Source organism: Medicago sativa, chromosome 5 (assembly GCF_051527215.1).
Source record: "Medicago sativa cultivar Bolivia chromosome 5, Bolivia_mono, whole genome shotgun sequence".
Taxonomy (NCBI): Eukaryota; Viridiplantae; Streptophyta; class Magnoliopsida; order Fabales; family Fabaceae; genus Medicago; species Medicago sativa.
This window is the reverse complement of record NC_140753.1, coordinates 41,010,204-41,023,906: the sequence shown is the minus strand read 5'-3', so window position 1 is coordinate 41,023,906 and position 13,703 is coordinate 41,010,204. Positions and strand designations below refer to the sequence as shown.

The 13,703-nt window shown below is 34.9% G+C and overlaps 1 protein-coding gene across 4 annotated transcripts; it reads right to left on the bottom strand.

Annotated features, from left to right (window-relative positions):
• Positions 1-2,506: 2,506 nt before the first annotated feature.
• Positions 2,507-11,910, bottom strand: LOC146922143 (inorganic pyrophosphatase TTM2-like). Of its 4 annotated transcripts, none has more exons than XM_085715231.1 (12): positions 11,668-11,910; positions 9,846-10,202; positions 8,925-9,039; positions 8,233-8,428; positions 8,037-8,150; positions 7,768-7,941; positions 6,457-6,651; positions 5,510-5,632; positions 5,324-5,445; positions 4,427-4,550; positions 4,081-4,353; positions 2,507-3,011 (listed from the first exon to the last, which is right to left on the bottom strand). In XM_085715231.1, exons 2-12 carry the CDS (start codon positions 10,180-10,182, stop codon positions 2,793-2,795), a joined length of 1,992 nt encoding a protein of 663 aa, XP_085571357.1. In that variant the 5' UTR covers positions 10,183-10,202; positions 11,668-11,910; the 3' UTR covers positions 2,507-2,792. The 4 variants fall into 4 exon arrangements, with proteins under 4 accessions (XP_085571357.1, XP_085571359.1, XP_085571356.1 ...); XM_085715233.1 differs by lacking the exon at positions 11,668-11,910 and adding an exon at positions 11,418-11,439; XM_085715230.1 differs by lacking the exon at positions 11,668-11,910 and adding an exon at positions 10,626-11,159.
• Positions 11,911-13,703: the final 1,793 nt, after the last annotated feature.

The following is a 13,703-nucleotide window of genomic DNA, read 5'->3' as shown; positions in this document are numbered from 1 at the left end:
TTTGTATCGGTCATCCTAAGTTGGAAGTGATGTGAACACATTCCAACTTGTGGGAGACTATTATAGATATTATCAAATAGTGGTTTCTTCCTCTCTCATTGTATTTTTTTTTATTTTGATGTACTTTTGTATCGGTCATCCCAAGTTGGAAGTGATGTGAACACATTCCAACTTGTGGGAGACTATTATAGACATTATCAAATAGTCATTAAGAGTGTTGATCATTAAGAGTGTTGATTAGTAGTTAGTGAATGCCTATAAATAGGCGTTAATGAACTTTTTTACTTCACTTTTATCATTCGTGATATTACTCATACTATCAATACAAAAGAGTTACAAGTTTTCCCTCTACTTTTTCATAGGGGAGCCCCTAACATGGACCTCTTTTTTGAGGGTTCACCCATGGTCCTTGTTAATTGACCTACAATAGTGGGTAATTACATTTCTTTTTTATTTTCTGTTCTCCATTTCTTCATTTCACATCCTCTTTCATCCTTCATATGAGTCTTTACATGGCTGAGTGTTTGCAATTGGAAATATAAATCATCAAATTCACAACAACCTGTTAAGTGTTAACTCCCTCTTTGATACCACAAATTTAATTTCATTATCCACACAACGGTTTAAATTCAAATTCAACAATTTAACTTCAATATCCAAAACGTCAGTTCATAAACCTCATTCTCCTTAAGACTAAACAAGAAAGGCAAGCTTCAATAAGATTTTCTTTAAAATTATGAAAACGCCGACACCTAAAGTCTAACTCCTTCACGATAATTGGTGGGTCCAGAATCATCGGCGACGGCAACGAATCAAGGATTTTGCATCAAACATTTTTTTTAATCTGGATTTCTGGAACCAGTTCACACAATTGACAAAGAGATCCATGGTTGAAGTTGGGAAACCGTTTTTCAACAAGGGAACCGATTTCAACAGTTGGATTTCTTCAGTTGATGATGTTTCTTCGTATAATTGCTTGTGGTTCTTACTTTCTCTATGTCGAAGTTTTTTTATTGAAGGATTCTATATGGTCTAAGTTGTTCAATGTTAGATTTAGAGAGAGAAAGATATTAAGAGAGTGGTGTGGGTTCAATTTTGGCGAAGATTCACATGGATGGAGGAAGATGTACATTATGAAATAAAGAGATGGAAGACGATTATTGAAGACTGATTTGTCACCAAATGATAACTGGAAAGGAAGTATATAACCCACTATTGCCTGTCATATGACCAGGACCATGGGTGGACCTTAAAAAAAGAGGTCCATATTAGGGGCTCCCTTTTCATAGATGCTTTATAACACTCATCAAACTCAAAATTTCATCAATATCCATTAAGCCTATGAAATTCATCAACATCCATCAAAATCACCAAATTTTGTATACTTATCATGAATGGCAATCAAATCCATATCGCAAGAACCCATTTTTGGATCCAATCAAAACCAATAAAAAAAAAGTTACCTCTTGTTCATATTTTTTTTTAAGAAGGCAAACTAACTTATTGAAATTAACACCTAAGAGAATCAAACATGAGATCTTGAAGGAGCACACTTCAAGGTCTCAAGCCAACACCACCAAACCAATCCAAGTAACTCCCGTTTAGATTTAATTTAAAGTCTTTATTTTTAGCAATTTTTATCACTGTTCTTCACTTTTTCAGCTTATGAATTTTTAAACCAAATTATGTGAGTTTATGTTGTGGGTGAGAGAAAAGGTGCATGACAACAAAAGAGGGAATGAGTTTTTGTGAAGGAATGATGATGATGGATTTAGGCTGGAATTGAGAAGGATTAATGATGAGAAAATTTAGATTGATCGGAATCAGATGAGGAAACATTGACGGTTTCGAAGGAGGAATTTAAGGGACGAGAGGGAGGAAGGCAGTTTTTGGGTTTGTGTTTGTTTTATTGATTTTTCTATGAAAAGTTTCTGGGCTTGTGTTTGGTGATGAAGATGCTGAATGTTGAATGAGAGGCATAACATATGATGGTGTTAAATTTGTTTTTATAAAACATAATGACATTCTTTACCCAAGTGGACAAAAGAATATTAAAAATAAAATTAATTATGCAGTTGACACACCACATAAACTACATTACACAATCAAATGAGTTAGACGTTGAAATCCAAAGAATCTTGTAATGAAGGGAGAATCTAAAAAAAATTACATGGGATAAATCAAATCTCGCTGAAATAGCAGGATAAACACTATTTAACCATTTTATGTGAATACAAATATTACAAAGTTCTCATAATAAATCTAATTTCAAAAATATTCATTATTGGTAAAGTAAGCTAAAATTATATCAATGACACAATTTTTGTTAAATGAATTTAATCAAAATTTGTTTAACACAAATGCAGCATGACATGTTTCATTTGTAAAATTTTGCTTGTCACACCAAAGTACATTGTCCTCTAAATTTTGAATACTCCACCTTCTCAATTAGTCGTCAAGTTGTAAAATTGGCTCCAAAACTCAACTCAACATCACCAAAATCATGTAAAGAATCAAAACGACAAAAGATTGGATTTTAGTATATTTTGGTATACCACCTGATCAAGATTCTAAAACAATCTACTTCTTGTGAATTGAAGGTTAGAAATGCCTTAAAATTGGGCCAACAAAGCCAACTAAGTTACAAAATTTCAAGTGGCTATAACACTTTCACTGACCCTAATTAACCGTTTCCATATTCTGTATTTTAACTGTCAATGAATGCTTCAACACCTCTCTCCAGAAGGGATTGTCACAGTGAAGGAAAACTAACTTTTTTGCATATATAGGAATCACTTTCGGGTCAACAAACCTTTCATCAAGAAGATCCCCAAACAACCAACTGCGACTACCGTGATAACACTAACTGCAATGGAATTTGAATCTGTTGTTATGTTTTTCCTGTTGGTGCTAGTTTGCTGAGACTTCTCCCCCAAGCTACCCCGGAGAAGATTATTGAGATTGTCCATTTGATGCATGATTTGACGCTGGCCACGTGCAATGCCAGATATCTGATAACACATAGCAGTTAAGTGAATCAAATAAGACAATGCGGCAGTGATTCCAAAGTCATATACCTTACTTATAATAACAGCACCGGACTTGCACCAGCACAGAATACAACTAAAAAACCAGTTTAAACACACTGTACAAAACTAGCGATGAAGATCTGTGTTTTAAATTTTAAACATCTTTAATTGTTTGTATTCAGCCATAATAATTTACCTAGAAGCAAGAGGATTTGTTTCCCAACAACTAATATGAAATTATTGGACAATTGGAAACTAATAGGAAAGCTCTATATCAAGAAATGTGAAAATTCTCATAGCTTCACTGCTGTTCCTCAGGTCAAATAATTTCGCTGCTTAAATCATGAATTAACCCTATAAAAAGAATATCAAATGACATTCACACAAATCAATAAACACGTGGATAAAATCATATCTTTTTTGGTGAAATCTTGTCTTTCATTTTCTGCCATCCTGACTCCTATAAGTGATTTAATGGAGACAACCCCTTATCTGGACCGTCAGAGGATGGTTGAAACAAACTAACCACATGGCAGGTTAGCTAGAATGGGGTTACGTGAGGGTTACAAATAGTGGCAGGGAAGAGGGAAGGATATGTAGGAATTCAGACGAAAATTGGGTAGGGTTTGGGTAAGCATAAGGTTCCTTCTCCAGCAGGTTTATCATTTTGTGTTCGTCCTTATTTTCATTACCATTCTATGAGGATTTCTGCTCCGATTCATAGTAAACTTTTCATTTTTGTTTCTTAGTATACTATGTAACAGAATTTATCCTTCTCTGGTAGAGTGATTTAGTATCAATACAAGTTAATTTTCCAGTTCATATTTTGGTACCTATCAGGATCCAAATAAAAGGTATTATATTACCATTTTTTATTCTCCAATCTCCATCTTTTAACCTATCATAGGCTCTTAACATGAGAGAAATTATACTTGTTTCATTATAAAAGCAAACAATCAAATATTTCCCTCCAGCAAAGTACAGCTCTCAAAAATCAATTTAAAAGGGTCAAAAGTACAACCTTATGGATAAAAATAGGAGAATAACATACCTCATCCATTAAGGGAGAGTCCTTATTTAATTGTGATGAAGACGAGGAATGTGGAATCTTAGAACCAGTTAAGCTACCATTGCCCAAACTGTTAATGAAGTAAGATGTGGGAGCAGAACCATTGCAGGCTTCGGCTTGAGCTGACATATTTTGTTGGCTCGGAGAATTATTCTTAAAGGTTAGCTTGCAATTCAGCTCTTCAATACGATTTGTAAATTCATCCATTCTATCATTGAGGGCGGAAATCTGTTCTGAAAGCTGACTAATGGCTCCCTACAACACAAGTGATGATTTAAGTTCAGTACAGTTACATGAAATAAGAATTATTGCAAGTGATTCGAATTACCTGATTTACTTGTGTTGTCAAGGAATCTGAATTTCTTTCACCAAACCCCCGATTGTTGGAAAAATATCCATTAACTTTGGCTGCATTTTTGTCCCTTTGATTTGTATACGACTGAGACAATCCACTGTTGATAATACACAGAATTAAGTAATAGCAAGTAGTTTTCCAGGATGTATATTAACAACTTTCTATGTTAATTACTCCAGCCCTTCCTTCCTAGATTTAAATGAACTCATACATATGTTTCCTCTTATTGTAAAATACACAAATGAAAAACCCCTCTCAACATTGACACTACAATAAATACTCAACCAGTGTAGCGGCAGGCAGTAACATAGAAGTGATTTAAAAAAGTAACCAAATAATCCATGTTGGTACAAAATTAAATTGAACTTCAATCAAAAAGTAAAATATTTTTTCTGACGATGAATTCAAAACATGTATAGACTAAGCCATTAGGCATAACCTAGTCGTAAGAGGTTGGAGTAATATACATGTGGTCCTAGGTGAAAATCTCATTGGCTCCATTTATACAAAGAAAAGTACTCATAAATATAGATAGATAATTCCTTGCCTAAAGATGGCCTAGTAAAATTTCTCAATAATTACAAATTTATCCGATTTGGCTCTGTTAGAACAGATGTTTTCCTCACTCAATATAGCGCCGAATAATTTTGTTTGTGTAGGTTTCCTTTGAGCATCTATATCTACTAAATTATAGAAGTCTGAAATTTGACCAATTGATTTTGACAAAGCAACAGTTAAGCCTTGTCCCAATAGTTAGGGCTACCAAAATGGACCAGCAAGACTGCTGAATTCTATCAAAAAGTAAATTGTTTGCAAAATCAATGAAAGCATGGTTGTTTCTTCTTATGTACTTAGATTGAAAAAATTTACCTCCTCATATTCTTATTTCTCAGGGCAACCATGTCAGCAGAGGCTCTAGAAAGTGCTTCTTTGGGGCTTGAAACCAAATCCTCATCTAGGCTGAGCTTTGTCTTCAAATCATCTGGTAGAGCCTGTGGAACAGTCAGAGAGAGAATGTTGATATAGGTTATATTAGCATATGGTTAGCAGTCATACCATAACCTCATTCACGAGCCTTTCGAGTTGAATTTGCTCAATGTATGTACGAGGAATGTAGGAACCTTCGAGACCCAGCTGATCTCCTATGTCTTTCAAAACTAAGCGATCTCTCCCTTGTACCTATTTATTGTAAATTTCCAAACATATCAGGGAAACACACAATTAGCTATTAAACTAAAAATCAGAATGCAAAATCAAAGAAATAGAAGAGCAAAATGTCTATGACATGTGTCAGATGATAAGTAACAGCATGTAACGAGAAGAAATCCAAGTCAACATGGAAACAAACAGTGAACTCACAGGTTAAATATAAATATATTTTTACTTGAAAAAATTATTTTGGACGAGATCCTTGATGCAACACTTGAATTTCAAGTCATCAGATCAGCCTCTTGCAAATGCAAGTGAACTGGTGAGACTTCCTAGATTATATCCGCCATGGATCTGATCGTTCTCTAGACCCAGCCATGGGTGAAGCTATATAACACAAGGTTTGCTCTTTTTGATATTTATTTTTCTTTGGAAGTTTGTTCCTTATCTTGATAAATAAGATGAGAGGCACCACCAAAAAAGATAAATAAAATGGGAGGAAGCAAATATTTGATATGCTTATTTGAAGAAACAGTTGCATGTTTTTAGCTTTAGTTTAAAGGTTTGACACTAAACAGCAATATTTTATTTCACAACTATGTTAGAAAAATGCACCATAAAACTAATTACCATGGAACAATAGACTGATATATAGTAAAAAATAATGCAAAAAATATATACTCATCGACTCCATAATTTTTAAAATAAATCCAGTTTAACCTGATCAATCAAAACTCAAAGGATAATTGGACATGCACGTCTATACATGAAATCCTAGAGAATTTCATGAAAAGTAAAATTCCAGTAAAGCATATATCGGAAGGAAGATTGTATTATAGACTTGTGACAGTTACCTGAACATAATGTCGATTAAGTTGCTCAAGCCAATCTAGTTTCACACAAGCCCTATCATCAGAAAAGACACGACTGTTTCTCTTAAGGATAGTAGCTATCGTATATCCCAAGGCCATTAGTCCACCAAGGAGGCGCACACTGACCTCAAAAGTAATTCTCGGTGATATGACAAAGGGACTATCTGTCACCCATTCCTAAAAAGTTACCGGGCATCAATTAGTTGCCAGCAATCGAAAAGTTCATTATCCAGGCATCAACTATGCAGAATTATAAAAAATAATATGCAAGATATAAAAAATTGAATCTATTATAATTGGTCCAAGGAGAGAAAAAAAAAAAGCAAGAGGAACGCCACAGAGCAAGACAATATCAAGCGTTTACAGTTCTAAAACAATAAAGAACAACCACTAAAAGTCTCCAAATATACTTCTACTACAACTACAAACTTTGAAGTTTAATAAAACCAAAATCAGAGAAACTGTATAGGAAAAGTTCAAACTTCATATCTGAAGAACTACAATTCATAGAAAACCTAGCAGCAGAGTATATTAGGAGATGCAAGAACAAATATTCGTTGCAACGTGCATGTATGGGTATCTGTTCCCACAACACCAAACTTCGATTCCTTAACAGCAACAAGGGATATCGTTTCATTTTGGAACCTTGGAATGAGTGCCAACAGCTACCCAAACACATTCTTATGTTATTAGCTTCAGCACCTAGAATGAGTGAAATTATCTGTGCTTCAAAAATGTTGTCAATCTTATTTAGTCATATTTTTCTTTATTTTTCAATTAAATCCCAAAAAGATGTTGAGCCAATTCTAAAGAATTATCAACAGAGGCAAGCCATTTAAAATTTAGATATATAGAGATGATCCAGTTAGCCTTAAATTTGTAGTTTTGTATGTTTAGCTGTATGTCTATTTATTCTATAAAGTTTTGCTCAGCTGTAAAGTCATGCAAAACAAGCTCTATTCAATAAATAAAATTCAGATCACAATGGCGGAAGTATAGCGCTTTGTATAGCATTTAAAAAAAAAATAGTGTATATAGTTACTAGAGAAAAAATGGATTTGAGGGTTTTTTATAATGAAGACACTGAGAAGGCAGCATCTGAACTGCACATGGCAACTTTAAAAAAGAAAAAACTGAAGAGTTGGTGAAGATCGATTCTGATATCAATTTAAATTAATCATTCCAAGTCCTGTATTTATGTCTTTCCCCGACATTTCAATTGAATTATGTCTTATGAAAATCTGAGATCATGTTGTATAAACAACCAGGTCACTTTAGAATATAAAATATAACCTCAAACATGAGACTGTATTTCCCATCCTTGTTTCGCATCCTTAAATATGATTGGCATGTTTCTGGATCTTCACTAGGAGGTAGAAGATATATGTCATAAGTTTGCTCAATTGTTTCCTTAAAATCTTCAGAGAGAACAGCTTTAATTTGATCAACTGCTACATTTCTTGCTGACTGAAACAAATAATACAACAGTTACTAGCCGTATTTAATTCATCAGGATTGCCCATTTTTTTCCTTTCCATCAACTGAGCTACATTGGAACTAACCTTTAATATATAAGTAGGGCTCTGGAATCCAGTAAATGGATTAAATTTGTTAATGATTTTTATATGAGCCGTCTTAAGATCTGGCTCAATAAAAGCCTTGTACATTGGATATACCTGCAAAAGATTGAACTTCACCACTTCTGCAGACACAATTACTTTCAAAATCTATTTAAATAATGAAGCAAATTATAAGTACCGTCTCAGATATTTGATGAATAATTTCTTCGGGTTCTTGGCCTGCACGTTGTATGTCACGTATCACTCGCTTTACAAGGTCAAGGTGAACTCCCCCTGTAACAGAAACTCGAAGGTCCAGCAATGTTCGCAACTTCTCACTCAAGGCATAGATACCCTCAATAATCACAATATGGGAACTTGGTGCTTCTACAGTCCTGTTAGCAAGGTACACTTAAACATGGAATCGAAGGCATGCAAATGAAAATGGAGAGAAGGATCCTTTCGAATTTTGATCCAATTGAAAACAATTTTGAATTAAATTATTCGCGAACTTCATATTTACATAGTAATTGACAGAGATCAGAGCAACAAACAGAAATTTGTGGTCAATATTAAGAACAGTATGGGGCTACATTCCTATTGTTAAAGATTCCCACATCAGATAAGAGATGGCCTGACAATGTATTTATAAGTGGGGGCAACCCTCACCTCACAAGCTGGTTTTGTGGGGTTGTGTTAGACCCAACCACGATTTCTAAGACCTATACATTCATATCATTACAAATATATTAAACAATAGTATGCAGCTACATAAATTTAATCTTTATTTTGTCCAAAATAGTGTTCACGGAACATTGGCTGAAGGAAAAATCAACTCAGAAAATATGCAAATTGCGAAGAACAAGTGCTCAAAATGACTAGGCATTTAACCTATATCCTACGCGTGAACTGGACTTGAAATCATATATCGGAACCTGGACTGTCTTCCCTTCCTTTAAATCTTGTAAATTCTGGAGCAATGTGTCATAGTCAGTTAAGCGTGGATCTGCACAAGAGATAACAGAGCTGACAAGAGATTTTTGTCTTAACTTCAAGTACTTAACTTATGGTTAAATATCCCAATAATCAAAGCACAAACATGAAACCACGACATTAGATTTTGTGAATCAGGTAAATCTATCCATCAGATTTACTCATGTACAAAGATATGCATATATTCTAGCTCATCTCTGTAAAGCATGCTGGTAACAAATGATTGGAAAGGGTAAAAAGAAGAAGAAAAAAAACATTTTCATTTGTCCAAAGGCAGAGTAGTTCACTAGAAATCTACTATCTTAACAATACTTTACTTTTCAATTTTCACATATTAAGAGTTACTATGGGGATGTATTCAATCTTTTTAAATTGATTTATTCAGTTATCAATCATCGAGTAATCTATAATATCATTTTCCTCTTCATCTTCGACATTTCTAGCAACAGCTTAGCGCAGGCATTACTTCTAGACATAGCCTTACCATTCAACAAGTGGATTTAACAATTCAGTTTGAACTTCTAGTTCTAACTAATCGGACTAGACCCTTGACCTTAAAAATACCTTGACAACCAGTTCTAATCACCATATAACCGAGCCATTGGGGTATATCAGCATAAACTCAAAAACAATTCTACGATCAAGAAAAAAAAATGACATCTAAGACTTTTGCAGGGAAACGCAACACAACAGATGTTAATGGCATTAGCATCCACAACAAAAAAATAAAATTGTTAATCATGCTATGAAGCCTGCATCCTGATAATGAACCACAGAAATAATGATAAAAGAAACACATAAGACTAGATGATAATTTACCATCAAAGTTGCCATCAACAATTCGACTAGCATCATTGTAATTATCCATTGAAATGACAGCAATGCTGGGCATGAAATTGAGTATCTTTTCGGTAAATATAGTCTTTCCAGCTCCTGAAGGACCCGCCACCCCAACCAATATTATTCCATCATTCTTTTGGGCTAACAATTGGCATGCACGAATCACAATGAAAAACCCCTTCTCAAATGATAGTTGATCTTGTATTGAAGCAATCTCATATCGATTAGAGTCTTTCCTTTTAACCAAATGAACTTGATCTTTTAAAAGACCAAGACGTTTATGATGGGAATCAGAATTAGAAGTATCGTTCGCCATCAAACCACTCTTGATTTCCTCTAAAAACAGAAGAAGATATTGTTAACTAATATTAAATGGAAAAACAAATAAACCTGCAACAACATCAATGTTATTGCCACAGATATATCATAGCATACTTACAGCAATGTACAAGGTACGTATGATTATAGTTTATTAATTACAACAGTAGTCTTCTGACATAAATCAAGAAAGTAGCCTTAATATTCTAATTATCCTTTCAGCACTCGTGTAACATTGAACACAAGAACTGTAAAAACATAGAAGTTATGTAAGTAATACTAACCATCGACAATTTAGTTGTTTCATTATCAACAACCTATAAAGTAGCAATGCTCTAGGCAAAATCTCAACATTGGAAGAAATTGAATTCACAAAACTTTGAAAAAAAACACAATTGCCATCAAATATCCTCAATACACAACCGCTAGAGGAACCCTTACTTGTCATCTCATGTCATAGCTAAACCCGATATCTCGTCTCAATAGTAATACGAAGTGAGGGTGTATTTTAGAGAAAAAATGCAGAGTTGTAATCATTGATTGAAAGATCAAAGGTTGAGATTATGATAAAATGCATGTCGGCGTAAATCTTTGTAGCACCAACTCTTTTGATCGAAGACGACATTGTCCGATGTATGACATGTGTTGTTTTACACTGGCATCTGATGAGAGACCTGTATTTTTCTATGTCATACTATCACTACAAAACATACTTACAAAAATGGGAAAATGTGGTAAAACCATGACATGGACAGATGGAAGTCTCTCATTGGATCTCGGTGTAAAATTGACTCACACCGACAATGCATACCAATCTATGTTGCATAGGTACGAGTACGTTAAATACAACAATTTGAAAAAGTTAATGTATGGTACGTCAATAAAATCAAGAATTTTGTTAACAAAAACGTTGTCATAAAAGTGTTTAAAAGGTAAAAAAATTAAAGTTGGTTACCGCAACAAAAAAAACTCATATAATACTATATTATCAAATAAATATATAAGGGAACCGCGATTTTCAACCACGAATAATGAGAAAAAAATAAATGAAGTACGGCGAGGCTTCACATTTTTACAAGCACCCATGCTTCAGAGATAGCAATTAAACTAAATAAAAAAGTATACAAGAAAACATGGTTATAAATACAAATTGTATCACTAAAGTGCAGCCTTGATTTCAATGCCAAAGAGTGAAATGCAAATATGATAAGTTGATGCATAAACAAAGCTCACCCTGTGGCTATGATCACATAAAATGATGGGGCCCGAGATCGGGCAAGAGGTAAGTAAAGTTTAACCAAATGTCGCAATCATTTGTAACAAAAAAAATAAATAAACTATTCCAAGAAGTAGTAGGAATAATAAAAAGAAGAAACGAGAGCGGCAAAAAAGAATATAAAAATGTATTGAAAACAAAGCAAAATCCAAATCAACGATAAAGAAAAGGAGAATGCGAATCGAATGCGAGGAAGGAGAGACTGACCGAAAGAGTTAAGAGTGAGAAGGAGTTGAGCAACAAGAATCCAGAGAAAGAAGAAGAGAACAACAAAAACCCATTATTTGTAGGTCGGTTTTGATTCTGAACCAATATTATATTATTATTATTAAATTCTATTCAATGGTCGGTGGTGTAACTCTTTCCCGAAATCAAAGGGAATGTGATCTTGCGGGATATTTTCGGGATGTATGTGGGACTCAATTCTATAGAATCTCTAACGAAACACTCAATCTTGAGTCGTGAAAATGATTTCGCTCATTCCCAAAGTAAAATACCAAACTACCCCTACGCATGTTAACATGCGTTACGCAAGTTAACTTGCGTAGCGTGACTTAAGTCACGCAGCGTGAGTTAAGTCACGCTAAGTGCCGTTTTTAGTTCAAAACCCAGCATGCAAGCCCAAAACACCATTTTTTTCTTTCCCTCCACCTCCAAAAACCCAAAAAGTGCGAATTTTTGGGTCATAATCTCAACTCCAAATCATTGCAAATCGTCAGGAAGCAAGTTTCTACGCTCATCAAGCATCAAAGAACAGGTAATGTATCACCAGAACTCATCCTATTTTCCTGGTTTTTCTGCCTGTCACGTCATTTTTTGTCAGTAGGTACTAGGTCTGAGCGTGAGTTAACTCACGCTAGTTGTGAGGTGTGCGTAAGTTAACTTGCGTAGGAAGATAACACTAGCGCAAGTTAACTCACGCTAGTGTGTGTTGCCCAGTCTGTGCCCAAAATTTGAAATTTTGCGCCACTTTTTTTTGCTTGCTTTGCTTGCCGCACAAGTCATTTATTTATGTTTTCTTTGTATTTTTTTATTGAGTAGACATTGAGTGGCATGGTGGAACATGTGGCGGAGGATGGCGTTGATCCCAAACCGGGCAAAAACAAAGCTTCCGGTGAATCTTCCTGTAATACCCCGTCCATTTATATTGCGAGTAACGTCAGTTAACGAGGAGAGTGCGCGCGTCTGAGTTTAGGGGCGTAATTGGAATTTGAGTTTTAGGGGTATTTAAGGGCAAAAGGTCCCAAAATATTCATTTTCATTGGAACTTTCTCTCTCTAGGTTTTCAACAATATTTCTCTCTTCCTTCTCTCTATAATTTCGGTCCCAAACTTCTCTCAAATCACCCACTCTTTGTGATAATTCCTTGAGGCAAGCATCATGAAAAGGGATAAGAAGTTCTTGATGGAAAACACCTAAAGATTGTAGAAGCAAGCTCTCTCTTTTGACTCTTGTCTACCTAGGGTTTGGTTTAAGCTTAGAAACACTTGAATCTTATTTCTCTTGGGCAAGGTGAGTTCTTAGTTAGAAAAACCTTCCTTTGGTTTGAGTTTTCTTGGTGTGTAAGCTATGATTTGTGCTAGATGTGTTATGAACTTCAAAGCTAATTCTTGATGAATATTTGTTAAGTTTGCCATGAAATATGTTATTTATTGCTTTAGTATGTTGCTGGATGTTTTGGTGCATTGCAGGAAGCATTAGGATGCGTTTTGGGTCAAAAATTGCAATTTTGGTACCACAGGCCCGAAGAACTACGCTATTAGCGAAATTCTACGCTAATAGCGTAGCTCCCCAGAAAAGCCACGCTCCAGGGGCGCTAATAGCGCAGCCTTCTGGAGTGGCCAACTTAATTTTGGCCTTTTGGCCCTCCCTCGGGTCGGTGGTGCGTTCTGAAGTATTTCTTTCATCGTTTTACGACCCTATAACCCCAAAACGACATCTAGGCAATGCATCTAACACGTAACGATTCTCGAATTAAAAATCATGGCAATCATAACATAATCATTAAGGATTTCTTGTGAACGAATCACTTGAATGTGAAAGGGAAAGTAATAGTTTATCAAGGGAAGAAACATAGAGACTTGGCATAGTGTGTCGAGAATAGATTAGCATCATTTAGACTATGAATGATAGATTGTGATACGATTAGATATCTTTTCACTAAGAATGTTTTAACAACATATATGTGCCGTGTCTCTTGTGATCACACTAGGTTGGTTTCAAGAGGTTTCCATTAGGTGAAA